This window comes from Panthera uncia, chromosome F1 (assembly GCF_023721935.1).
Source record: "Panthera uncia isolate 11264 chromosome F1, Puncia_PCG_1.0, whole genome shotgun sequence".
NCBI lineage: Eukaryota > Metazoa > Chordata > Mammalia > Carnivora > Felidae > Panthera > Panthera uncia.
This window is the reverse complement of record NC_064813.1, coordinates 20802557-20829266: the sequence shown is the minus strand read 5'-3', so window position 1 is coordinate 20829266 and position 26710 is coordinate 20802557. Positions and strand designations below refer to the sequence as shown.

Genomic DNA, 26710 nt, shown 5'->3' with positions numbered 1-26710 from the left:
ACTTGAGGCTCTATCTTAAACTGTCAGCCCCTTCTTGGTCTGGCTGCCTAATGGGATCCTGGGATTCCCCAGTAATCAAGGCTCCCAGGTGTGTCTTATGAGAGAGCCCCCGGCCATCCCAGCCAGCCTGCCCTGATAAAGCATTCCAGCTTTCTCTAGACCTGCCTTTAGGGAAAGTACCAGCCTTTGAATAGGTTAAGGCCTGGAATTAGGCAGATGCCAGGTACTTCCAGTGGTCTGCTCTTGTGACCTGGCTTCACAGGACCCTTGGTCTGTACCAAATCCCTGGCTACTCTGATCTGACCGGCGCTTGCATACCAAGTACACACACTCCATTTGGAGCTGGGGCCCTCGAGACCGGTAGAGTTAGGGTCCCTGCTCAACAATCTAGCCTCAAGGGTGGAGAGAGCCAACCACCCTAAAATCGCTCTGAGACGTCCACTGAACTGGGCAACAATTAGCCCCCATGTAAGACCTAATGCCTGCTGAGGTCCTGGGCTTCTTGCAGCCCAGGGGAAAAAAGAGAGAGCATGGGAAACCAAGAAACAGACTCTTCACTATAGAGAACAAACTGAGGGTTACCAGAGGGGAGGTGGTGGGGAGGATGGTTGAAATAGGTTGACGGGGGCCAAGGAGTGCACTTGTTGTGATGAGCACCACATGTTGTATGGAAGTGTTGAATCGTTATATAGTACACCTGAAACTAATATCACGTTGCATGTGAACTGGAATTTAAATAAAAAATATTTTGAAATCCTTACAAAAAAAAAAAAACCATCTCTTGAAAAGATTATTGCCTTTCCTAGTGTCTTTGCTCTTGTAACCAGCTTGGGTTGCTCATAAATATGGACTATGATCAATATTAAAAAGTAGCACAGGTGTTCCACAGTTAATTGTATAAATATAATCAACACTCACCAAAATCTTAGAAAATGACATCGTGAATCTATTAATACTAATACTGTGCTATGAACAAAATTAAGAGTGAGCCCTTTAGTAATTGATTACTTTTTAATGTATGTGATTCCAAAGAAAAAAGGCATTAAATAGCCAATCCTTTTACATGTGAAAGTAAGATTTTTCAAAGGAAATTGTTTTAGGAGATTGAATGCATTTTTTTAATTTTTTTTTTTTAACGTTTATTTATTTCTGAGACAGAGAGAGACAGAGCATGAACGGGGAGGGTCAGAGAGAGGGAGACACAGAATCTGAAACAGGTTCCAGGCTCTGAGCTGTCCGCACAGAGCTGGACGCGGGGCTCGAACCCACGGAGCGCGAGATCATGACCTGAGCCGAAGTCGGCCGCCCAACCGACTGAGCCACCCAGGCACCCCGAATGCATTTTTTTTATATTATCACAGTTGTTTTAAATTCAGTTAATGTAAAATTAAATGTCCAAAGGAAATATTTAAAATATTATGATTTATATAAAGCTTTTGGTTTGGAATAATTTTAGATTTATGGAAAAGCCACAAAGATAATGAAGATAAAGTCTTTCTTAATTTGAAAGTAAATGAAGGAATTATGATTAGATTTACTACATAAACATCAAAAAAACAACTTTTGTAAAATAAGTGTATTTGCAACAAATTTTTAGTTTCTCTGTGGTGGTTAGATGAGACTTAAATGTGTTAAGTGGGAAATATATGGCTGTCATTTATATAGGTTTTTATTTATTTTTATTTATTTTTATTTATTTTTTTTTCAATATATGAAATTTATTGTCAAATTGGTTTCCATACAACACCCAGTGCTCATTCCAAAAGGTGCCCTCCTCAATACCCATTACCCACGCTCCCCTCCCTCCCACCCCCCCATCAACCCTCAGTTTGCTCTCAGTTTTTAAGAGTCTCTTATGCTTTGGCTCTCTCCCACTCTAACCTCTTTTTTTTTTTTTCCTTCCCCTCCCCCATGGGTTTCTGTTAAGTTTCTCAGGATCCACATAAGAGTGAAACCATATGGTATCTGTCTTTCTCTGTATGCTACCCAAAGCTATCTACACATTCAATGCAATCCCAATCAAAATTGCACCAGCATTCTTCTCGAAACTAGAACAAGCAATCATAAAATTCATATGGAACCACAAAAGGCCCCGAACAGCCAAAGTAATTTTGAAGAAGAAAACCAAAGCAGGAGGCATCACAATCCCAGACTTTAGCCTCTACTACAAAGCTGTAATCATCAAGACAGCATGGTATTGGCACAAAAACAGACACATAGACCAATGGAATAGAATAGAAACCCCAGAACTAGACCCACAAACGTATGGCCAACTAATCTTTGACAAAGCAGGAAAGAACATCCAATGGAAAAAAGACAGTCTCTTTAACAAATGGTGCTGGGAGAACTGGACAGCAACATGCAGAAGGTTGAAACTAGACCACTTTCTCACACCATTCACAAAAATAAACTCAAAATGGATAAAGGACCTGAATGTGAGGCAGGAAACCATCAAAACCCTAGAGGAGAAAGCAGGAAAAGACCTCTCTGACCTCAGCCGTAGCAATCTCTTACTCGACACATCCCCAAAGGCAAGGGAATTAAAAGCAAAAATGAATTACTGGGACCTTATGAAGATACATAGGTTTTTAAAGTAGGTTATGATTACACAGTGATTCATGTGTTAATTCTTAAAAGTTAAGAATGAAACTAGATTTGATGCAATGCAAAGTTACAAGATATCACCTTAAAATGTTTTTATCTTAATTATGTATATCTTTATTTTTATCTTAAAGTTGTATTTTGGAGAAATTTAAAATGTTCAGTCAACTGATTTTAACTAAATATTATTTGAAATGAACATAAAAATCATAGTTTAAATTTTTTTTAATTTGTTTTAATTTTTTTTTAATTTTTGTTTAACATTTATTTATTTTTGAGAGACAGAGAGAGACAGAGCGTGAGCTGGGGAGGAGCAGAGAGAGAGGGAGACACAGAATCCGAAGCAGGCTCCAGGCTGTGAGCTGTCAGCACAGAGCCTGATGCCGAGCTCGAACTCACAGAGCAGACTGCGAGATCATGACCTAAGCCAAAGTTAGATGTTTAACCGACTGAGCCACCCAGGCAGCCCTAAAAATCATAGTTTAGACTCTTATTGTTGAATGTTTCCAAAGCCACCTATTACAGCAAAATCATGAAAATGTTTTTCGATCTGAAGATCATCACCGAAGAGGTCTTTATGGTTCTCAATGTGTATTGTCTTACTTTCTACATATCTTTATTTTAAAATAGCATATCTTATAGTTCAAAGGTAATATATGTTAAAGATAGAAAAATTGGAGAATAAATCTTCTAAATTGGAGAATTTAGAGATAATCTGAATTTAATTATAGTAATTATAAATATTGTTATACTTCCTGCCAACCTTTGTTCTATAAACATTTATTCAGTGTTCAAAGCATAGTGTGTGTGTGTGTGTGTGTGTGTGTGCGTCTATACTTGTTATTGGACTTTTAAAATCTCTGTTAGTGTCATGTTATAATAGTTATGTACCTAATTAGATTCAAATTCCTCTTTATGATTTGTTTGAATTATTACATTTGCTAGAGAGACATCTTGTAGGAGACATGCATTTCATCATTTTTTGGCATATATATCCATTTATCTATAAGCAAAAGTAAATGATAACTACTTACATCTTATTACTAACATAGATATGACATAGGCTTCTATAGGTTTGTGAAGTAATATTATTTTGAAGATGGGTGCATTTTTCCCCATTGCCTCTGAAATGGAGAACCTCAGGCATTCTCAAGAGTTGTGGAGAAATCTTTGAGAAAGTTAGGAGAAAGATGGATAGAAGCAGGCACTGAAGTGATCTCATCTAATTTCTTGCCACAGATATTTCATGAATAGGACACAGCATTTTGGTTCACCAAATTATAATGTAGTGCTTTTAAGAAATGATTCACTTGACTCTCAGATTATAGCAACCACATATTATTTAACACAAATTCTGATTTATGAATAAAAATTGGTTAAGCAATAGTTGAAACAATAACTGAGAAGAATTGGATTCATAATGAAAAATTCAGAATAAATGTACATATTTTAATTTTAGGACTGCATTTTAGCCATTGTTTTTTACACAAGTGGGATATTCCAGTTTCCCTTCCTGACAGGTTATTCGAAATGTGTGATGTGGTGTCTTTTTATGATATCCACTTTTACATACAAATTCAATAATATCTCCTGTTTTAGAATAAAATTTTTTTTCATGTCTCCATCGTAACTGTATGTTATGTTTATCCATGACTTCTTCTGATATCACACATGCATCTGAAAGTATAAAAAAATGAACATAAAACATTAATTAGCATACAAATATTTTCCACAGAATCTCAGACTTTCAAGTAGAATATTCTACATTCATCTAGGGCTTCATTCTCAAACCTTTCCAAGCCAACTCACTGAAAATCCATCATGTAGATTTAAATCATTTTAAACAATTCAGGATATAAAAATGAGGTGCTGTGTTTAATGTGTAATAATTAAATATTACAATCTAAGATACAAAATGTCAGTTATCACAGGAAGAGCTTTGATTAAAGATCTTTTGTTGCTGTTATTGCTTGAACAAGAATTTTTCCAACTTTATTTTCTCACATGTTAATATTTGGTAGTCAGTCATTCAATGGAACGGTTGCTTGTTAATCCATGAAAATTCTACAAATACAAATTCTACAAATACATCATATTCATTACCCAGGATCTATGAGGATGTTAAAATATTTACCCAAGCACTTTGGTGGTTCTGACCACTGTCCATGACTACATATTATATTCTTGTTTCCCTGAAGTTCATAGAAGGACTGGCATTGGTATTCAACTAATGATCCTGGAGCATACGTTGATAATGGGAATGAGGTAATGTCTCCATTGTCGATAGGTGGAGGAGGCCCACATTTTCTTTTAGGGTCTAAAAAAACGTTGTTTGATTTATTGAAAGACCAAAGGAAAACACAGGTTAAAATAAAGCAATAAAAATATAGCTCAGTACGTAATATCAACACTTGTGATTTCTGATGACATAAAGGATTCATTAAAGAAATTTTAATCACTTAAAATGACAGTTCCACTTTTAAGCCCTTCCTTTCACCCCACATGAGAGCATGCATAAAACATTAACAAATATGTCTCCTTTGCATTATTTCAGTATTAAAAAATGCTTTTTTTAGAGAATGTATGCTAAAAAGCTAGGTAACTTAGATGAAGAAATGTCCTTTTTAAAAAATATATACAACATATTGTAATGTCTATTGGATCTCTAGTCATTTTTTATTGATTTTTTCCATTTTTATTACAAAATAAATATCTATCCCTTTGATAAAATTCAAAGAATTACAAATTTGTATAATGTGAAAGGGAACAGCTGGCTTCCTAGTCTGGACATGATGAGGGAAAAACATTTCTGTGTATTCCTTCTGCTAAGTATGACTAAAAATCCTGAACATATTGTAAAAACCAACATAAGACATTGCCTAGGCCTAGCAAGACAGAGACATTTCTTACAATACCTGAATTATGTCCGAGAAACACCACAGAAGAAACCTAAAACCACCCCTTTCTCCCTCTTGATCAGCGAAGGCCAAGTAAGGAGCCTAGACTTCTACCCACACTCCTAGGGAATAGGATACCCCTCCCCCTTCCCATGGTGTCAGTGGAGGCCAAGTGGGAAGCCTGAACTTGTACCCTGCATGATGGTAGAGAGGACCTAATAAATAAAATATTTCAATAAAATGCAGAATTTTGAAACATAATACCCCAAATGTCCAGAATACAATTGAAAATCATTCGTCAAAGCAAGGACCAGGAGAATCTCAAAAGAGAAAAGAAAATCAACAGAAAACCATACTGATATGACACAGATATTGGAATTGACAATGGTTTTTAAAAATTCAATAAAGCAATAAAAATATAGAGGAATTACAGAACTAAAAATATAACAGAATTCTTTTTTAAACTCACTGGATGGGGGCGCCTGAGTGGCTCCATCGGTTAAGTGTCTGACTTTGGCTCATATCATGACCTCACGGTTCTCGTGAGCTCCAGTCTCACATCTGGCTCTGTGCTGACAGCTCAGAGCCTGGAGCCTGCTTTGGATCTTGTGTCTCCCTCTCTCTCTTCCCCTCCCCCACTCACATTCTGTCTATCTCTCTCTCTCTCCCTCTTTCTCTCTCTCTCTCTCTCAAAAATAAACAATAAACATTAAAATATTGTTTCAATCCAAGCTGTGGTCACCTCCTTTTTATTTTGTACCTCATTTATAGCATTTTTTAGCTCTTCCTGACTGTTTCTTAGTCCCTTGATCTCTGTAGCAATAGATTCTCTGCTGTCCTCTATACTTTTTTCAAGCCCAGTGATTAATTTTATAACTATTATTTTAAATTCATTTTCTGTTATATTGCTTAAATCGTTTTTGATCTGTTCATTAGCTGTCGCTACTTCCTGGAGTTTCTGAGAAACTTAACAGAAGTCCATGGGGGAGGGGAAGAAAAAAAAAAGAGGTTAGAGTGGGAGAGAGCCAAAGCATAAGAGACTCTTAAAAACTGAGAACAAACTGAGAGTTGATGGGGGGTGGGAAGGAGGGGAGGGTGGGTGATGGATATTGAGGAGGGCACCTTTTGGGATGAGCACTGGGTGTTGTATGGAAACCAATTTGACAATAAATTTCCTATTTAAAAAAAATAACAAAAATCCAAACTCAAAAAAAATATTTTTTAAAATAAAATAAAAAGTAAAAAATAAACTCACTGGATGGGCTCAGTAATAGATTGCAGATGCAAGAAGGATAAATAAACTTGAATATACAGCAATAGAAATTATTCATTTTGGAAGTAGACTGAAAAGAAGCAAACAAAAAAAATGGACAGAGTTTCAGGGACCTACGGGAAGATAGCAAAGAGTAGATACTGAGAAAAAGAAAGAGGAAGGGATTGGAGATGAAAAAATATTTCAAAAAATAATGGCTGAAAATTTCCCAAATTGGTCATAAGACATAAACGTATATACCAAAAAAGTTGAGAAATCTCCAAATACGTTGAACCCAAAGAAATTTATGCCAAGATACATCATAATCAAACTGCTGAAAACTATTAAGAAAAGGGGAAAAAAATACCAAAAGCAGCTAGATAGAATTTATGCAAACCTTTGGGAGAGAAAGGACTCAAATATCAGTGGGGTTCTCATCTGTGACCATGGACCCAGGAAGAACTGTCAACCCTAAATTCTATACCCAGTGATACTATTCTGTAGGATTTAAGGGAGAAATGAAGACATTCTGAGATAAAGGAAAACAGAGAATTTGTCTTCAGCAGGCTTGTCCTTGGAAGACTTTGAAATGAAGGGAAGAAGAATTAAGAATTAAGAATTCTTTGGAATTAAAACTTTGGAATGAAAGGAAAACAATGGAATTAGTAAAAATGGGGGAAATATAACAGACTATCTTTCTCCTAATTAGTTGGTTAAACTATGTTTGGTGTTTGTACAAAATTACATCATTTGATATTATTTGATATTTGAGAAAAATTATATCACATGTATGCATTGGAAATACTTAAGAACTTTAATGTGGGGAGAGTAAGTAGACCTATATGGAAGCAAGGTTTCTACATCTCACTTGATGTGATAAGATGTCAATACCAGGCAGAATGATAAGCTATATATGTGCATCTTAATATCTACAGCAACACTCATAAAACTATACAAAGAGATATGCTCAAAAACAATATAGATATATCAAAATAAAATGAATTAAAATGTTCCAAAAAATCCACAGGGAAGGCAAGAAAACAGGAATTAGAGACACAGGAAACACACACAAAACAAACAAGAAAATGGCTTACATGGTGCCCCATTGCTCAATAATGACTTTAAGTATAAATGGTTTAAATACTTCAGTTAAAAGACTCAAAATGGTAAAGTGGACATAGAAACAAGACCCAACTGTATGGCATCTAAAAGAAACTCACTTCAAACATGGTAACATAGGTGGGCTCAAAGTAAAAGACTGGAAAATATATGTGGCAGGCAAAGGTTGATTTGAAAAACTACAAGTGGCTAATATAATATCTCCTTAGTTGGCTCCCTTTATTTCCTGAACTCTAAATATTAGTGTGTCCTAAGACCAAGTTCTCAGACTTCTTTTTAGGTATACAGTAATTCCCTGGATAAACTCAGCTAGTAACCTATCTTGAAATATAATCCACATGTTGAAGAAGCCCAAATTTATATCACATTCTATGATCACACACCAGCTGCCTATTTCATGTCTCAAAGTGGAATTTCTTGGGCTGTCCAATGTACTTAAAGTATCTTTAATACACTTATTCCTCAGGAAATAACTCTCTTAATACTTATGATAGGAGAATTTTCCATGATTCCAACTGTTCTTTTAATCTGGACATTTTATAAAACAAATATACTATATTACTTAGTTCAGTCTGGAAAAAAAAACTGGATTTTAAGTACCATCATTTTATTTGTATTGTAAAGATATTCCATAAGAACTACTACACTACATATTTATAGCAACATATTTTATCTTTAATATGTTCTCTAAACTTTGGAGATGAAATAATAATAAATATGGAATGATATACTCTTCTCTTTGAGTTTAGTAAAATAAATATTATAAATTATATAAACCTTAAGCGAATTTATAAACCACAAGAAAATTATTTTAAAAAGATTATTTGACATCAGAGTTTGGTTTATAGTCATCCTGTTTTTGAATTGTAATTTTGGCCCTTAGTAAAATAGATACAAGTAGTCAATTCCTTAAAGACTAAATCAAGAATTTATTTACTTTAATTAAGACTTGGACATATTTCATTTGAGGCAACATGTATGGACCTAAAGGGTATTACGCTATATGAAATAAATCAGACTAAGAAAGACAATTACAATACTATTACACTCATAACCAGAATCTAAAAAAAAAAAAAAAAAGATTAACAAACAAAAAGCAGAATCAGAACTATAAACAAAGAGGACAAACTGATGGTTGCCAGAGGGAAGAGGAGTGGGCGGTTGGGTAAAAAGGATAAAGGAGAGAGGGAAATACATACATGCCTCCAGTTATGGAATAAGTAAGTTACAGGAATAAAAGGCAAAGCATAAGGAATACAGTCAATGACACTGTGAAAATAATGTAATGTGACAGATGATAGCTATACTTGTGAACATAGCATAATGTATAATCTTGTTAAATCTGTTAAATCACTTAGTTGTACTCCTAAAACTAATGTAACATTGTGTGTCAAGTATACATACATACATATATATAAAGTAGACTTTCTGTAGAAACTGACAAGGTGATGTTAAAACTCAAAGAAAATGGAAAACAGCTAGAAAAGCAAAAACAGTTTTAAAAATTAATGTTAGTTTTCTACTGCTGCTACAAAAGAAACCCATATATTCAGAGGATTAAACAATACTAACTTACTGGGCACCGCTGGGGAGGCCATTATTCTGCCTTCCACAATTAAGAACAAATTGGAGGACTCGCACCACAGTAATCAAGGGAGGGCATAAAGATATGAGGATAAATATAAATATTAGTGCGAAAGACTAAAAGTACAGAAATTGACACAAACACACTTCTCCTATATTCAGTGGACTTTTGACAAATATGACAAGATATTCAGTGAGTAAAATGATACCACTCCCAGCAAAGTGAGTAAAACAACTGAAAATCTGTATGAGAAAAAAAAGAAAAAAAGATGAACCCTATTCCATACACAAAATACCTGGAAATCAATCACAGACATGAATGTAAAAGTACATATGTAAACTTTCTGGAAAAAAAAAAGTATGATAAATCTTTGCAACTTTGAAGTTGGAAAAAATGTCCTATGTAGATCACAAAATAAAAAAATTAAAAAATTGATCAACTTGTATTTCATTGAAAGTTAAGGCATATGTTCCTGTAAATAAACTATTTTAAACTCAAAAGATAAGACATAAAATGTGAAAAAAATGTTTCCAAATTACATACTTGATTAAACTAGTCAGGAAGAAATTAAAAAATGCTATAACCAAGATGCTAAACTGACGGAATGTAATGAACACAAGGATGGAAGAAACAGAAACAAATAAGTGATATAGAAGATAAAACTGTAGAAAATAATGAAACTGAAAAGAGGGGAAGAAAAATATTAGATCATGAATGTAGACTTAGGGAACTCAGCAATTCCATAAAGCATAATAATATTCATATCATAAGAGTCCTGAAGGAAGAGAGGATAAAAGGGACAGAAAGTTAATTTGAGCAAATTATACCTGAAAAGTTCCCTATTCTGAGGAAGGAAAAAGAGATCCAAATCCAGGAGGCACAGAACTCCCATCAAAATCAACAAAAGCAGGATAACATCAAGACATATTGTAGTAAAATTTGCAAAATACAGAGATAAGGAAAGAAATCTGAAATCAGCAAGGGAAAAGAAATTCCTAACCTACAAGGGAAGACAAATAAAGTCAACAGCAGATCTCTCCAAAGAAATTTGGCAGGCCACAAAGGAATATCATGATATATTCAACATGCTGAATGGGAAAAATGCACAGCCAAGAACACTTTGTCCAGCAAAGCTGTTATTCAGAATAGAAAGAGAGATAAAGAGTTTCCCAGACAAACAAAAACTAAAGAAATTCATGACCACTAAACCAGCCCTGCAAGAAATATTAAAGGAGACTCTTTGAGTGGGAAAGAAAGACCACAAGCAACAAAGATAGAAAGGAACAGACAAAATCTCCGGAAACATCAACTTCATAGGTAACACAATGACACTCATATCTCATATGAATGACACATTCATATCTATCGATAATCACTCTGAAGGTAAATGCACTAAATGCTCCAACCAAAAGAAATAGGGTACCAGAATGGATAAAAAACAAGACCCATCAATATGCTGCCTACAAGAGACTCATTTTAGACCTAAACACACCTGCAGATAGAACAATCTATCATGCTAATGGAAGAAAGCCAGAGAAGAAAGCCAGAGAAGCCTTACTTATATCAGACAAACTAGATTTTGAACCAAAGACTGTAACAAGAGATGAAGAAGGGCACTAATCATAACAAAAATCATAACAAATAATCATAACATCTATCCAAAAAGATGATCTAACAATTGTAATTGTTTATACCCTCAACTTGAAAGCACCCAAGTATATAAATCAATTCATCACAAACATAAAGAAACTCATTGATAATAATACAATAATAGTAGGGGACTTTAACATCCTACTAATAGAAATGGACAGATCATTTAAGCAGAAAATCAATGAGGAAACAATGACTTTGAATGACACACTGGTCCAGATGGACTTAACAGATTTATTCAAAACATTTCATCCTAAAGCAGCAGAATACACATTCTGCTCAAGTGTACATAGAACATTCTCCAGAATAGGTTACATATTGGGTCACAAATCAGCCCTCAACAAGTACAAAAAGATTGAGATCATTCTATACATATCTTCAGAACACAACACTATGAAACTTGAAATCAACCACAAGAAAAAAATTGGAAAGACCACAAATACATGGAGGTTAAAGAGCATCCTACTAAACATGAATGGGTTAACCAGGAAATTGAAGAAATTAAAAAATACATGAAGCAAATGAAAATGAAACCATGATAGTCCAGAACCTTTGGGATACACCAAAAGTGGTCATCAGAAGGAAACAAGAAATAAGAAAAGTCTCAAATACAAAACCTAACCTTACACCTAAAGGAGCTAGAAAAAGAACAGCAAATAAAGAGTAAAGGAGCAGAAAAAGGGAAATAATAAAGATTAGAGCAGAAATAAATGATCATAGGAACAAACAAACAAACAAAAAAACAGTAGAACGGATCGATGAAACTAGGAGCTCGTTCTTTGAAATAATTAGTAAAACTGATAAACCCATAGCCAGGCTTATCAAGAAGAAAAGAGAAAGGACCCAAATAAATAAAATCATGAATGAAGGAGGAGAGATGACAACCAACACCACATAAATATTAATAGTTAGAATAGTATGAAAACTTATGTTTCAACAAATTGAGCAATCTGGAAGAAATGGATAAATTGTTAGAAACATATAAATTACCAAAACTGAAACAGGAAGAAATACAAAATTTGAAAGACCCATAACCAGCAAAGAAATTGAATCAGTAATCAAAAATCTCCAAACAAACATAAAGTCCAGATGACTTCACAGGATAATTCTACCAGACATTCAAAGAGTTAATACCTATTCTTCTCAAATTGTTCCAAAAAATAGAAATAGAAAGACAACTTCCAAACTCATTCTACAAGGCCAGCATTATCTGGATTCCAAAACCAGACAAAGACCCCACTAAAAAGGAGAATTACAGGCCAATATCCCTGATGAGCATGGATGCAAATATTCTCAACAAGATACCAGCAAATAGAATGCAACAGAACATTAAAATAATAACTCACCATGATCATGTGGGATTTATTCCTGGACTGCAGGGCTGGTTCAATATTCACAAATCAATCAAAAGATTGATATATAAATAAATATATCATAATATATAAATAAAAGAAAGGATAATAACCATATGATCCTCTCAATGGATGCAGAAAAAGCATTTGACAAAATACAGCAAGATGGAGGAAAATATAGCATTCATTCTTGATAAAAACCCTCAACAAAACAGCGATAGAGGGAATGTACCTCAACATCATAAAGGCTGTATATGAAAGCTAATATCATCATCAATAGGGAAAAACTTAGAGCTTTTCCTCTAAGGTCAAGAACAAGACAGGGCTGTCTACTCTCACCATTGTCATTTAACATACTACTGGGAGTCTTAGCTTCACCAATCAGACAACGAAAAGAAATAAAAGGCAACCAAATTAGCAAGGAACAAGTCAAACTTTTACTATTTGCAGGTGACATGATATTCTATATATAAAACCTGCAAGACTCCAACAAAAAATTTCTAGAACTGATACACAAACTCAGCAACATCCCAGGATACAAAATCAACATACAGAAATCTGTCGTATAATAAAGCAGCAGAAAGGGAAATCAAGGAATTGATCACATTTACAATTGCACCAAACACCATAAGGTACCTAGGAATAAACCTAACCAAAGAGGTAATAAAAGTTCTATACTCTGAAAACTATAGAACATTTATGAAAGAAATTGAAAAGGACACAAATAAATGGAAAAGCATTCCATGCTCATAGATTGGAAGAACAAACATTGTTAAAATGTCCAAACTACCCAAAGCAACTACACACTTAATGCAATCCCTATCAAAATACCAGAGGATTTTTCACAGAACTATAGCAAACAACCCTAAAATTTGTATGGAACCACAAAAGACCCTGAATACCAAAGCAATCTCGAGAAAAAAAAAAAAAGAAAAGCTGGAGACATCACCTTTCTGGATTTCAAGCTATAGTCATCAAGCTGTATCATCAAGACAGTGTGGTACTAGAACAAAAACAACACATAGATCAATGGAATAGAATAGAAAACCCAGAAATGGACCCACAATTCTATGGTCAAATAATCTTCAACAAAGCGAGAAGTAATATCTAATGGAAAAAAGATAGTCTTTTCAACACATGTTGTTGGGAAAACTGGACAGCAACATGCAGAAGAATGAAACTGGACCACTTTCTTACACTGTACACAAAAATAAATTCAAAATGGATGAAAGACCTAAATGGGAGACAGGAAATCATCAAAATGTTAGAGGAGAACACAGGCAGCAACCTTTTAACTTTCCATGTCTGGAAACTAAAGCAAAAATGAACTATTGGGACTTCAAGATAACGTTTCTATATAGCAAAGGAAATAATCAACAAAACTAAAAGGCAACCGACAAAATGGGAGAAGATATTTGCAAATGACATATCAGATAAGGATTAGTATCTAAAATCTATAAAGAACTTATCAAACTCAACACCCAAAAAAACAAATAATCCAGTTAAGAAATAGGCAGAAGACACGAATAGACATTTTTCCAAAGAAGACATCCAGATGGCCCACAGACACATGAAAAGATGCTCAACACCGCTCATCATTGGGGAAACACAAATCAAAACCTCAATGAGATATCACTCCATATCTGTCAAAATGGCTAAAATTAACAACACAGGAAACAACAGATGTTGGCAGCAGATGTGAAGAAAGAGGAACCCTCTTACGCTGTTGGTGGGAATACAAACAGTATGGAGGTTCCTCAAAACATTAAAAATAGAACTACCCTACAACCTAGCAATTGCACTATGAGTTATTTACCCAAAGGATACAAAATACTGATTCAAAGAGGCACATGTACCCCAATATTTATAGCAGCATTATCAACAATAGCTGAATTATGAAAAGAGCCCAAACATCCATCAACTGATGAATAAAGAGGAGGTTTTATATACACACACACACACACACACACACACACACAATGTATATACACAATGTGTGTGTGTGTGTGTATATATATATATATATATATATATATATATACATACACAATGCAATATTACTCAGTCATCAAAAATAATGAAATCTTGCCATTTGCAAGGATGTGGATAGAGCTAGACAGTATTATGCTATGCGAAATAAGTCAATCAGAAAAAACAAATATCATATGATTTCATTCATATGTGGAATTTGAAAAACAATACAGATGAACATAGGGCAAGGAAAAAAAGAGAGAAGGAGGCAAATCATAAGAGACTCTTAACAATAGAGAACAAACTGAGGGTTGCTAGAGGGGAGACAGGTAGAAATTGGGCTAAATGAGTGATGGGTACGAAGGAGGGCATTTGTGATGAGCACTGGGTGTTATACGTAATTGATGAATCACTAAATTCTACTCCTGAAACCAATATTATACTCTATGTTAACTAACTAGAATTTAAATAAAGACTTCAAAAAAAATGGCCAGTCTGGATTTCATCAAAGGCTAAAAATCTGTTCCTGAAAATAAACTGTTAGAAACACAAAAGATAAGCCACAGAATGCGAGAAGATATTTGCAAATTACATATCTGATAAAGGAATTATATCCCAACTATTTAAATAACTATTACAAGTGAATTATAGGATAAACTATCCAATTAAAATTGGGGGGAAATTCAACATTTCACAAAAGAATATATACCAATGGCCAGCAGGAGTGCCTGGATGGCTCAGTCGGTTAGGTGTCCAACTCTTGGCTTCAGCTCAGGTCATAATCTCACAGTTTGTGGGTTCAAGCCTGGCATCGGGCTCTATGCTGACAGCTCAGAGCCTGGAGCCTACTTCAGATTCTGTCTCCCCCTCTCTCTGCCCCTCCCCTCCCCCCCCTCTCAAAAACAAAATAAATAAATACATAAATAAACATTTAAAAACTTTTTTAAAAAAATAGGTCAACCATAATTGCCAAAACCTAAAGTGTTTCGTGGAAACATTCCAAAATTGTCTCTAGCTTGATTGGGATTGTGGCTATATACATGTAAACATTTGTCAAATCATTAGCCTGCACACACATATGTGTCAATCATTTGTATATAATTCATACCTGAAGAAAGATGATTTTTAAAATGAGCATGTGGAAACTAAACATATAGTTGTCAAAAAATGTTTAAGTGATGTAATGACTAGAAGAAAAAAGCCAAAGCAATCTGTCTAAATAAAAAGTGAACATATATGGAATTATGAGAAAAATCAAGCCAAATAACAAGAAGCTCCAGACAGAACAGAAAGAAACTAAGACATAAAAACAAAAATAGCATAAGGAATGAGTGACATCAGCAAGATGGACGAAAAGAGATTCCTCATAAATCCCTCTTCCCAGTAATTACAATATGGCATCTATCTACAGGCAAAGTGTCTTTTTTGGGAGATATGGGATCCAGGTAGGAGACTGTGAAACCCTGGTGCAGTCTAAGAACAAGGAGAGCTGTTTGAAAAGATAGCCTTCACCCAGGCAGCCAACTTACCAACCATCACCCCAGCTGGAATTGCAGAAACAGCTCCATAACCCTGAGAACTGGGCTACAGACCCATTTGACTTTGACCCTGTAACAAGCACCACCTGCCAAGGGACTTGGGAGGAGTCTCACCCACTCATGTGTAGAGTAATAGGTACACAGACTTTGGCCCTGGCTCTGGACCCTGAAGCAGCCTGAAGCAGCCAGCTCCTCTCAGTCAGTCTAGGACCCCCTAGAGAATGCCAATTTCAACAATTACCCCTAGATAAGAGAGCCTTTGTAGAAGTCCAGGAGTCAGGCAGAGAAGTTCCAGCACATCGTTGCAGCAAAAGATCCAAGATTGGTTGTTTTGAAGTGGGTCAGTTTGGCTTTGCCATGATAAAGGAGTAAGTGTAAAGGGAGAGCCTCAGAACTTTATGCATTCAAATATAATTTCCCGGCTCTCATCACATAGTAGTAAACAATAACCCTGCCACAATTCAATTCAGTATCCCCAGCCTGTGTACATAATCCACTTCTATGCCTGTTAGTTCAATGACATGAGATGCCCGAGATAACAGATTTACCATCAACTTCCAGTAAAAGGAAATATTGATTTGTCCCTGGTGAAAGCATTGTATCTTATGACCTACCTTCTAAACCAGCAGAGTACAAACTTGCAAGCCCAGAGAAAGAATGTTAGTGATTAAACATCTTAACGGATGCAGATAAGGTGATAATCGAATACAATACAACAAATATTTGGTCAAAAAAGAAAATATAATAAACGAAATTCTTATAAACACAAATAGAAGAAAATTTCTTTAAGCAAACAAAAAAGAGCTGTGAGATATTATGCTACCAATATGCACAATTCCAATTTATTTGCCACATGTTAATAGTTGTGATATGATTTATAACAAATATATAGTCTTTGACCCCACATCTGGCATAGAGCTCCTAATGTTAAGCCAATTCCTAAATGATTGGAATTTCCTAAGTGATGAGTGTGATAAAGGTATCTTTAGTTATGTAAATGAGGTGTCTTTTGTAAATACCAAGGATGGGGGCTGGTTGCCCAAGGAGTCAGCCCTGTCTTTAGAGAGTTGGAACTAGCAGTCCTATCATCCTGACCCCCAGGTAGGGGAAAGGGGCTGCAGGTTGAATCAATTGCCAATAGCCAATGATTTAATCAACCCTGCCTATGTAATGAAGCCTCCATAATAATCCCAATGGACAGGGTTTTGAGAGCTTCTGGGATGGAGAGCACATGGAGGTGCCAGGAGGGTGGTGAACTCAGAGAGGGCGTGGGAGCTCCACACCCCTTACCACATATCTCGCCCTGTGCATCTCTCATCTGGCTATTCCTGTAATAGCTTTTTGTAATAAACTAGTAACCTGGTAAACAAAATGGGTTTTGTTCTGTTGTTTTTTTTTTTTAATTCTGTGAGCTGTTCTAGTAAATTAATTGAATCAGAGAAGGTCATAGGAACCTCTGATTTATAGCTATTTGGTTAGAAGTGAGAGACTAAGAGAAAAATTACCAGGTGTACTCACAACTGCAAAGAAAAGACCTCCCCCCCACCCCCCCCCCCCCCCCACCCCCATTCCCGGAACCAGCCAGGGCGTGCCCAGTTGTGGTCTGACCTAAAGGCGGGAACCAATCAAGTTCTGCTGAGTGGTTTGAAAAAAAGGCAGGAACCAATCAAGTTCTGCTGAGTGGTTTGAAAAAAAGGCAGGAACCAATCAAGTTCTGCTGAATGTTCAAATTTAAATGTCAACCAATAACAGCTCTGTAACCTCGAAAAATCCCTAACTTGTTTGTGCCTGTCTATAAAAGAAGCTGTAAGATCCTCGCTTGGGGCCTCTTAGCGTCACCGGCAACGAGTGCACGGAGGACCGGGTTCAAACCTGCAATAAACGACCCTTGCCGCTTGGCTTTGACTCTGGACTCTGGTGGTTTGTTTTCGGGGGGTCTCTCGAATCGGGGCATATCAGAAGCACAGCAGACACACTGAACTAGCAATTGGCTTGTGAAGGGAATGGGGGCAGTCTTGTAGGACTGAGCCCTTAATCTGTGGGATTTTATGCTATCTCCAGGTAGGTAGTGTCAGAATTGAGTTGAATAGTAGGACACCTTCCTGGTGTCAGATAATTGCTTGGTGGTGTGGAAAAAAACATACACATCATAATAGGAAAGATTATCATACCAGTTGAATAGCAAATTTGAGTTAGGATTACAATAAGACTTATCTTCAGTGGACGTAAGGTAAAAGGCATATATGATAACTGAAAATACCAGCTTTACAATTTGCTTTTGCACAGTTAAAATAAAGCTAGTTTTCTCGTCTCCCTTTGTTTCCTTTCTATATACCATCCACTCCTGACTGATGAGGGAGCATAACGCAAGCTGAGGGCAAAGTACAAGCTACCACCACCACTGCCACCCCCACCCCACCCCCACCCCACCCCCACCCCACCCCCAGCCAAGTAGAATATGAGTGATATTCCTCGGACACTCCTGGCTACCCGAGAACAAAGGAAAGGGGGTTAAGTGCTTGCCGTGTGACGTGGGAAACTAAGGCAAATGAAAAATTAAATTCCTTTACTGCCTACAGCCTATTCACAAGTCCTTGAAACAGGCAGAGTGACCTCGCTCTGGGAGCCCAGCTGCCTTGACGATGACACTTTGCTAGGGGCAAAAGGGAATCTTGGCTTAACATTATCCTGACCCCCCAGGAACCTATAAGTCTACTTTAAAATATAAAAATTCCTTTGGAAACTTCCTTTATCTCAACTCCCCCAAGGTATATTCTGGCAACCATACTCCAAGCTTATGGCCTCCTGATATACATCTGAAGGGTCTCATGACTGAGGTTTTACTAAAAGGTAATAAAAAGCATTTTCCTGACAACACCTAGCCCCTCAAGGTCTTGGAAACCTTGCTTCCAAAATAACTTAGAGACTTACTCTATCCCTAACCCCCTCCCAACCTGACGGTATATAATCAATTACCCATCACAACCCCAGTGCAGCTCTTTCTGCCCAAGGGTCCTGTACTGGTGCTTTCATAAAATCACCTTTTTGCACCAAAGATGTCTTCAAGAATTCTTTCTTGGCCGTCAGCTCCAAACCCTAGCATCACGCCAAAACCCCATCACTGACAACTGACCTTGTCAGAGTACTCAAACTGTGCCACCTTTGAAAAGTATTATCATAAACCATACTTTGATTTGCTTCTTTTAATATATTGCTATATTATGTGAAATTACTAGGGATTATATACAAAATATCCTATATATCTAAGAAGCAGCACAATATGTAATATCAACACTTGTGTGATTCTGAGGAAGGAAAGAATTCATTGGTGAAATTTTAATCGTATCCTTCGAGACTGAAGGAGAAATGAAGACATTCTCCAATAAACAAAAGCTAAGGGAATTTGTTACAAGTAGACATGACCTCCAAGAAATGCTGAGGGCTGAAGTATAAGGACATCGGACAGTAACCTGAAGCTAAATGAAGACATAGAGGACAATGGTAAAGGTCACTATTGGGCAACTATAGGTAATAAAAATAAACATAAAAGCCATTTTTATTATATTTATGCTTTTAAATTCTTTTTCTTGGGGCACCTAGCTGGCTCAGTTGGCTGAGTGTCCAAGTCTTGATTTTTGCCTCCGGTCATGATCTCACAGTTGTGGGATCAAGCCCCACATCAGGCTCTGTGCTGAGCCTAGAGTCACCATGCTATCCATTAGATCTCCAGAACCGATTCATCTCCTAACTGGAAGTTTGTACACCTTGACCAACATCTCCCCATTTCCCTCAACCCTCCGTCCCTGGCAGCCACCATTCTTTCTGTCTCTATGAGTTTGGCTTTTTTAGATTCTACCTATGCACGAGATCATAGAGTATTTGTGTTTCTCTATTTAACTTAGTTCACATAGCACAATGCCCTCAAGGTCCATGCATATTGTTGCAAATGGCAGGATTTCCTTCTTTTTTGTGGATGAATAATGCTCCATTATATGTCACATTTTCTTTATTCATTCATCCATGAGTGGAAATTTACATAACTCCTACCTCTTGAAAATTATATATACTGTTGGTATGAACGTGGGGGTGCAGACATCTCTTCAAGATCATAACTTCATTTCCTTCGGATATATACCCAGTAGTGGAATTACTGGATCATATGGTATTTCTACATTTAATTTTTTGAGGAAACTCCATACTCTTTTCCATAGCAGCTATACTAATTTACATTCCCAACAGTACATAAGTTTCCCTTTCTCCACATCTTCGCCAACATTTGTTATCTCTTGTGTTTTTGATAATTATCATTCCACCAAGAATGAGATTTCATTGTGGTTTTATTTGAAGAATTTTTCTGTGTGTGAACAAATTGTCAGACCCACCTTGTATACATATTGTTTATTTCCATAAAAAGATATATATTTTTTTCTCCCCTGGAGTTTAAGATTCTTCTCATTTTTTTTGTTTTCCATTTATTTAAAAGTATAGTTGACATATTATAATAGTCAGCCTGTATCAGACAGTCCAATTCTCTCTTTTTCTACATTGCAAATAACATAAACTAAAGCCCCAGAAAAATACTTCTTTTCTCCATTTTATCGTACCCCAGAACATGCCACATCTAGATTCTCCTAACTGGCCCTCCTCCTTTCTCTTCTTAATCACTCCAGATTCATTTTCAAATTAGCAATCATAATGATCTTGTTTTAAACTCATTTTGTGTCATTTGCCTGCTTAAAATCTCCCAGAGGCTTCTAATTGCACACAGACTAAAATCTGCAATATATATTATAGCCTATAACTTCTAAATTAATTAATCCAATACTTTGCCTCATCATGGGCCAGCCACATTGGCCTCCTTGCTTTGCTTCAATGAGTCCAAATCTTTTGATGCCTTAATGCTATTTAACCTCTCCAGATGCCATCCTGAAGGTTGGAAAAGATTCGAAAACTATCATACGTAAAATGTGCCCTTCCTCAAGTCACTATTAATATTATATTTTATAATGTACATGACTTTTAATCTTTAACTTTCTATTTTTTTCTTTTTAAAATTATTATTATTATTACTCTTGGCTTTCCACTTGACATAATAGTCTATGAATAAAGAGATACTGACTCTTGTAGAGTATTGATCTCCAACAGTTTTGGTAGTGCTTGGCATATAAATGTTCACAATAAATATTGATTAGATGAATTAATGATGAATGGGAAAATAAGTAAGGCTATAATAGACACTGTTCCCTTAGAGTCTTTGACAATGCTTTAGGAATCTTATTATTTCTGAGACCCTTATTCACATTCAGCAACTGTTTTGTTTCCATTAAAAGTATGAGAAACTCCAACTCAACTTCAGCTCCAATATATTCCTATTTTTGACATGTTTTTTTATGAAGGAGATTTCTATGTTGTACCCTGGAAACCTAAATTTCAGAAGTACAAAGTTCTAACAATGTGGAAAGTATCAGTACATTGGTGCTTCTCTTTAAATGATGTAAATTTAGCATTTGCCAAAAAAGATAAATGCCAACTAGCATTTAACAGTAAGATTTCCTAGCAATAAGATTTTGCAAATGTGGAATTCTAACTATTACACCTTGCAAAATCGATTATTCTCATGTTATGTCAACTGATTTTGCATAATTTCATTATAAACATTAAATTTGTGTCACTAAAACATTAAAGTATCTTTCGAAAATTTTCATTATGCTCTTGACCCGTGTTACCTAATATTGCCTACATTGAATTCATGTAAAGACAAAATGATTTTCTAGGATTATCCAGAGACTTTCATATCTACTCAGACACAACAGAAACCCTAAAACTAAAAAGGCAAAAATAGCAACAACAGCAACACTGCATATGTTTCATGATGTTACTTCTTTCTAAAATAAAAAAGAATACAGGATCCCAGAAGACCTACCTGTCGAACTGCATTTAGGAGGGATGGACCAGCCACTCTCTGTACATGTGATGTTGTTCTGATTATTTAAAAGGCGATAACCTGTATCACAGACAATTTCTGCAGTGTCACCTTCCTGGTGTGTTTGTCCTGAAGAGGCAGAATGACCATTTTCCACCCAAGGGAAAAAGCACTGTCCTAAAGACCCAAAAGATAACTAATATAAATCTTGCAATGAAGGAATATTATATTTTGCAAGCTTCAAAAGAGAAACCACACACAAAAATTCGTTTCTTAAAAATGAGTTCACGCAAGTTAAAAATATTAATATGTAACGTCATCAATCATCATGTGTATATATAAAACACTCTACACTTGTAAAATTCCTTTAGATATCAGAAAAGTTAGTTTTGGTTTCTCATTTGATTGTCTAAATTGCTTCCTGAAGGAGGAGATGACTTTTATCTCCTGTGCCTTTTTTGCTTTTCTCTTTGATGACTCTGTCTTCTTCATGACTCTGCTTTTCTCTGTACTCATTGAGAGAGGAAGGCAGATGTAATTTTAAAAAACAAAGATGTGAGGGGTGCCTGGGTGGCTCAGTCCAACTTCAGTTCAGGTCATGATCTTGTGGTTTGTTAATAGGCCCTGTGTGGGGCTCTGTGTGGACAGCTCAGAGCCTGGAGCCTGCCTCAGATTCTGTGTCTCCTTCTGTCTCTGTGCCTCTCCCGCTTACATTCTGTCTCTGTCTCTCTCTCAAAAATAAGTAAATGTTAAATAATTTTTTTAAAAAGATGTGATTAACAAAAAGCACAGAATTAAGGGTAATAGTAAACAAAATTCTTCTTGGATATTCAAAGAAACAGCACATTTTGAATCTGATATTACACATAAAAAGAAACTCTCTTGAGAAAACCTACAGTCATACAATTACCAATGAGTGTGTTTAAATACTAGCAGTTAACAGTATTGACCACCAGTATATAAAATGAAAAGATTTATAAATGGCTTTTATGATGTTTAAGTATGTTCCTTCTATCCCGACTTTCTCGAGGGTTTTTATTAAGAAAGGATGCTGAATTTTGTCAAATGCTTTTTCTGCATCGATTGACAAGATCATATGGTTCTTATCTTTTCTTTTATTAATGTGATGTATCACATTGATTGATTTGTGAATGTTGAACCAGCCCTGAGAAACTTAACAGAAGACCATGGGGGAGAGCAAGGAAAAAAAAAGAGGTTAGAGAAAGAGGGAGCCAAAACATAAGAGTCTTAAAAACAGAACAAACTGAGGGTTGATGGGGGGTGGGAGGGAGGGGAGGGTGGGTGATGGGTATTGAGGAGGGCACCTGTTGGGATGAGCACCAGGTGTTGTATGGAAACCAACTTGACAATAAATTTCATATTTTAAAAAAATTAAATTAAATTAAATTAAATTAAATTAAATTAAATTAAAATGAAATGAAAAGGTTTAGACAAAAGTTTGTATCTTGTTTTTTTTCTGATTTGATTTCCACAAACAGTTTCTTATAAAAGGAGGAAAGACTACCTTGTCTTTGCTGATTGGTTCCTCCAGCCCCTGATTCTGTGATTGTCTAATTGTTCTGTGATTCTGTGATCTACCCCTGGCATCCACTTCTCCACTCACTGAACACACTAAATAATTCATCCAGATAATAACCAGGGTATTTACTCACTGATACACTTTGGTGTTGGTGACCATCCTTCCTCTGTGCAGGTTATTTTAGTCCAGAGTGATTGTGAAGGAGACGCAAAGCTGTGATCACACGAGTAGTAGAAATACTTTCCCAGAGCAACTGGGAAGTTGTGTTTATATCTGTCTTCATCATATATGTTTCCATGCTTTATTTCTGGAAAACCACAAATTCTTCCTTAAGAAAAAAAAAATAGTGTCATACATGAATGAGTAATTCTATTTTAATAATCACATTGATGACTTTATGATTCTATTTAAATTAATCGTTCCACTTGTATTTGTGATTCAAGAGCTGGGGCAATCTATAACTAAGAATACAAAGGTATTTGAGGTGTTTGTGTTGTTTGAGTTCTTCAGAAGTATTTCCAAGATTAAGATCACACGAAAAAGTAAACACTGAGAAAAAGAATAAAAGTAGGTCTATCCACTAAGCTTCCCAGGTCTAAGAACTTTGCTTCTGGTGGGATGCTCAAACTCTTTGCAGTTCTCCACTCATTTCCGGTGTCTCTTCTTCCTGTGTCTCATGCATACCTCCCCTCAGAAACCTTAGCCATTTCCACCTCTCTTCTTCTACTCTAGGCAACACATTATACATAGGATATATAAACATGTATGCATATAAAACTATAATTATAAACTGGGTGTCCTAAATAACAGAAATTCATTTTCTTGTAATTCTAGAAGCTAGAAGTCCGAGATCTAGTATCAGCAGGAATGGTTTCTTCTGTGGCATCTCTCCCTGGTTTGTAGATGGTCTCCTTTCCCTGTGTCTTCACATCTTCTTCTCTTTGTGTCCTAATTTCCTAATTTGCTCCTGTTATATGAACACCAGTTTTATTGGGTGAGGGCCCACCCTAATGACCTTGATTTAACTTAACTTCCCCTTTAAAGATCCTGTCTCTGTATACTGTCACTCTTAAGTCCTGGGAGTTAGGATTTCAGCATCGGAATCTTGCAGAAACACAACGCTACCCGTGCCACTAAACACACAAAGATGTATTCTATGAAACAGTCTGCTTCCACTAAACAGGTTCATGTCTCCTTTGAGAAACATTGGTACAACCCAAATTTACAGGGCATTCATCTTAAAGGTACTTTCAGAAAAGAGTTACTGAGTGAGGATAGTTTTAAACTGGACAGGACCCTTTGTTGTATTATTCTTATTTCTGTTGCTAGGAAAGGAAGTTGCCCGAATATAGTCTTAAATAGCATCTAAAACTCAGTGTGGGGCAAATTACAAAAATAAATTCTAGTAAATTCAGGAGTAAAACATAGTGATTTATGTCCTACTCACAAATGCTGTAATGAAGTACCCTAAAGCACATTAGAGATTTCATTTACAATAATCTGGAAATAAGAGGCTTTGCTTTTAAAAGAAATCAGAGACTTTAAAAAGATATCATAATGAAAAATTTATAAAGATGTTAAGGAAGGAGAAAAATGTAGTTATACAAATAAAAATCTTAAAGATTTTATACATGCAAGAGAAAGCTATTAGAACTAATACACAAAAAGAAATTGCTCTCTAAAGACAAGCTTAAAAAGCTACCAATTATATTTGTTATGTCGTAAGATATAATTTTTAATACATAAGGATTGCATTCAGAGATATAATCTAGAAAATATATTACTCCAAAGGTGAAAACAAATCAGTGCTACAGTTAATGCTCTGAAAATTTTTATTTATTTACTCAATACTTACCAGTGGACTCAGAAATGTAAATTAAAATTTATTGTCTTAATGCTAATTTTGTTGAAATATTAAATTGATTATAATTGCTTACCACAGCTTTATTAAGGTATAACTGAAATATGGTAAACTGCATATATTTGAAATGTCTGATTTAATAAGTTCTTTCGCATGAGTGAATTGGGATAACGGTTTTCTCCAAATAAAACATCAATTACTTTATTTTACTAAACTACTAGCTTAGGACAAATACTTATTCTGTTCTGTAAAGACAGATATTTTTAGGTTTTAAGTAGTTTTTAAAAATTAAATATCCACATATTGTGAATAATAGCACAGGCTTTCCTACTTGTTCAAATCCAAAATATTTTAGAATGACTTTATCCCAACCAAAAAGTGTCGTTTTGTATTGAGAGAAATTACTATTAAGTGTTGATTGTTACTGATTAATTCATATTTTAAGTGAACCTCAATAGTTGAAAAATATGACAAATATTTTACTTCCCCTAAATTTAAGCAGTTTTGACATATGAATTCATAAAACTATCATCAAATACAAGATTATGAAGATATCCATTGCTCCCAAAGGTTTTCTTGCATTAAAACAAGAAACCTTGGGCCGTCTGTGTGGCTCAGTCAGTTAAGTGTCTGACTCTTGATTTTAGCTCAGATCATGATCCCACGGTTTGTGAGTTCAAGTCCTGCATAGGGCTCTGCACTGACAGTGTGGAGTTTGCTTGGGATTGTCTATCTCCCTCTCTCTCTGCCCCTCTCCTGCTTGTGGCCTCTCTTTCTCAAAATAAATAAACTAAAATAAATAAATAAATAAATAAATAAAATAAAAAAAGAAACCTCCACATATTTATTTTGAAGTCAGCACCTCACTTTTCTTGTGACATATTGCCTAAAGTTGTGTGAGCATACTCACATATCTCCACATTGAGAGTCCTTTTTCTGACAAACTTAGGAAAAAGAAAACAGAATTTATTTTATTTTCCCCTTAGATAAACACGAGGTAATTTTCCTATAAAGTTATATCCCATTATGGTGTCATAATACAGACTATTTTAACTAGTAAATTCATTAAAAAATACAGACACATGAAACTAGATACGATATGAAGTCACATTTAAGAAGGAAATCGAGTGTTCAGATGTCTTTTCAACTTACCTTGTCCATGAGCACAGGAAACCCACAAGGTGAGAATGATACTGATTAGTAACAGCATGTTAGTTATTCCCAATGGTGTATCAATACAAATATTCCAGTTGTGCTCTTTGTGGTTTTAAATCTGTTCTGTTAGCAGTTACTGTGACCCTGAATTTAAGTGCACTACCATGAAGCTCGTCAGTTGAGGTTACTTAGTAAATATCAAAGTTCAACGAAGTTTGCAAAGTCTCTCAATTCCTATTAGTGGTTTCACAATAATTTCTTGAATT

At 35.5% G+C, this 26710-nt stretch overlaps 1 protein-coding gene across 1 annotated transcript; it reads right to left on the bottom strand.

The window, feature by feature from the left end:
• Positions 1–3984: 3984 nt before the first annotated feature.
• CFHR2 (complement factor H related 2) lies at positions 3985–26556 on the bottom strand. Its single transcript, XM_049634057.1, has 5 exons — positions 26442–26556; positions 23562–23756; positions 21889–22065; positions 4736–4918; positions 3985–4278 (listed from the first exon to the last, which is right to left on the bottom strand). The coding sequence occupies exons 1-5, from the start codon at positions 26497–26499 to the stop codon at positions 4070–4072; spliced, it is 822 nt and encodes a 273-aa protein (XP_049490014.1). The 5' UTR covers positions 26500–26556; the 3' UTR covers positions 3985–4069.
• Positions 26557–26710: the final 154 nt, after the last annotated feature.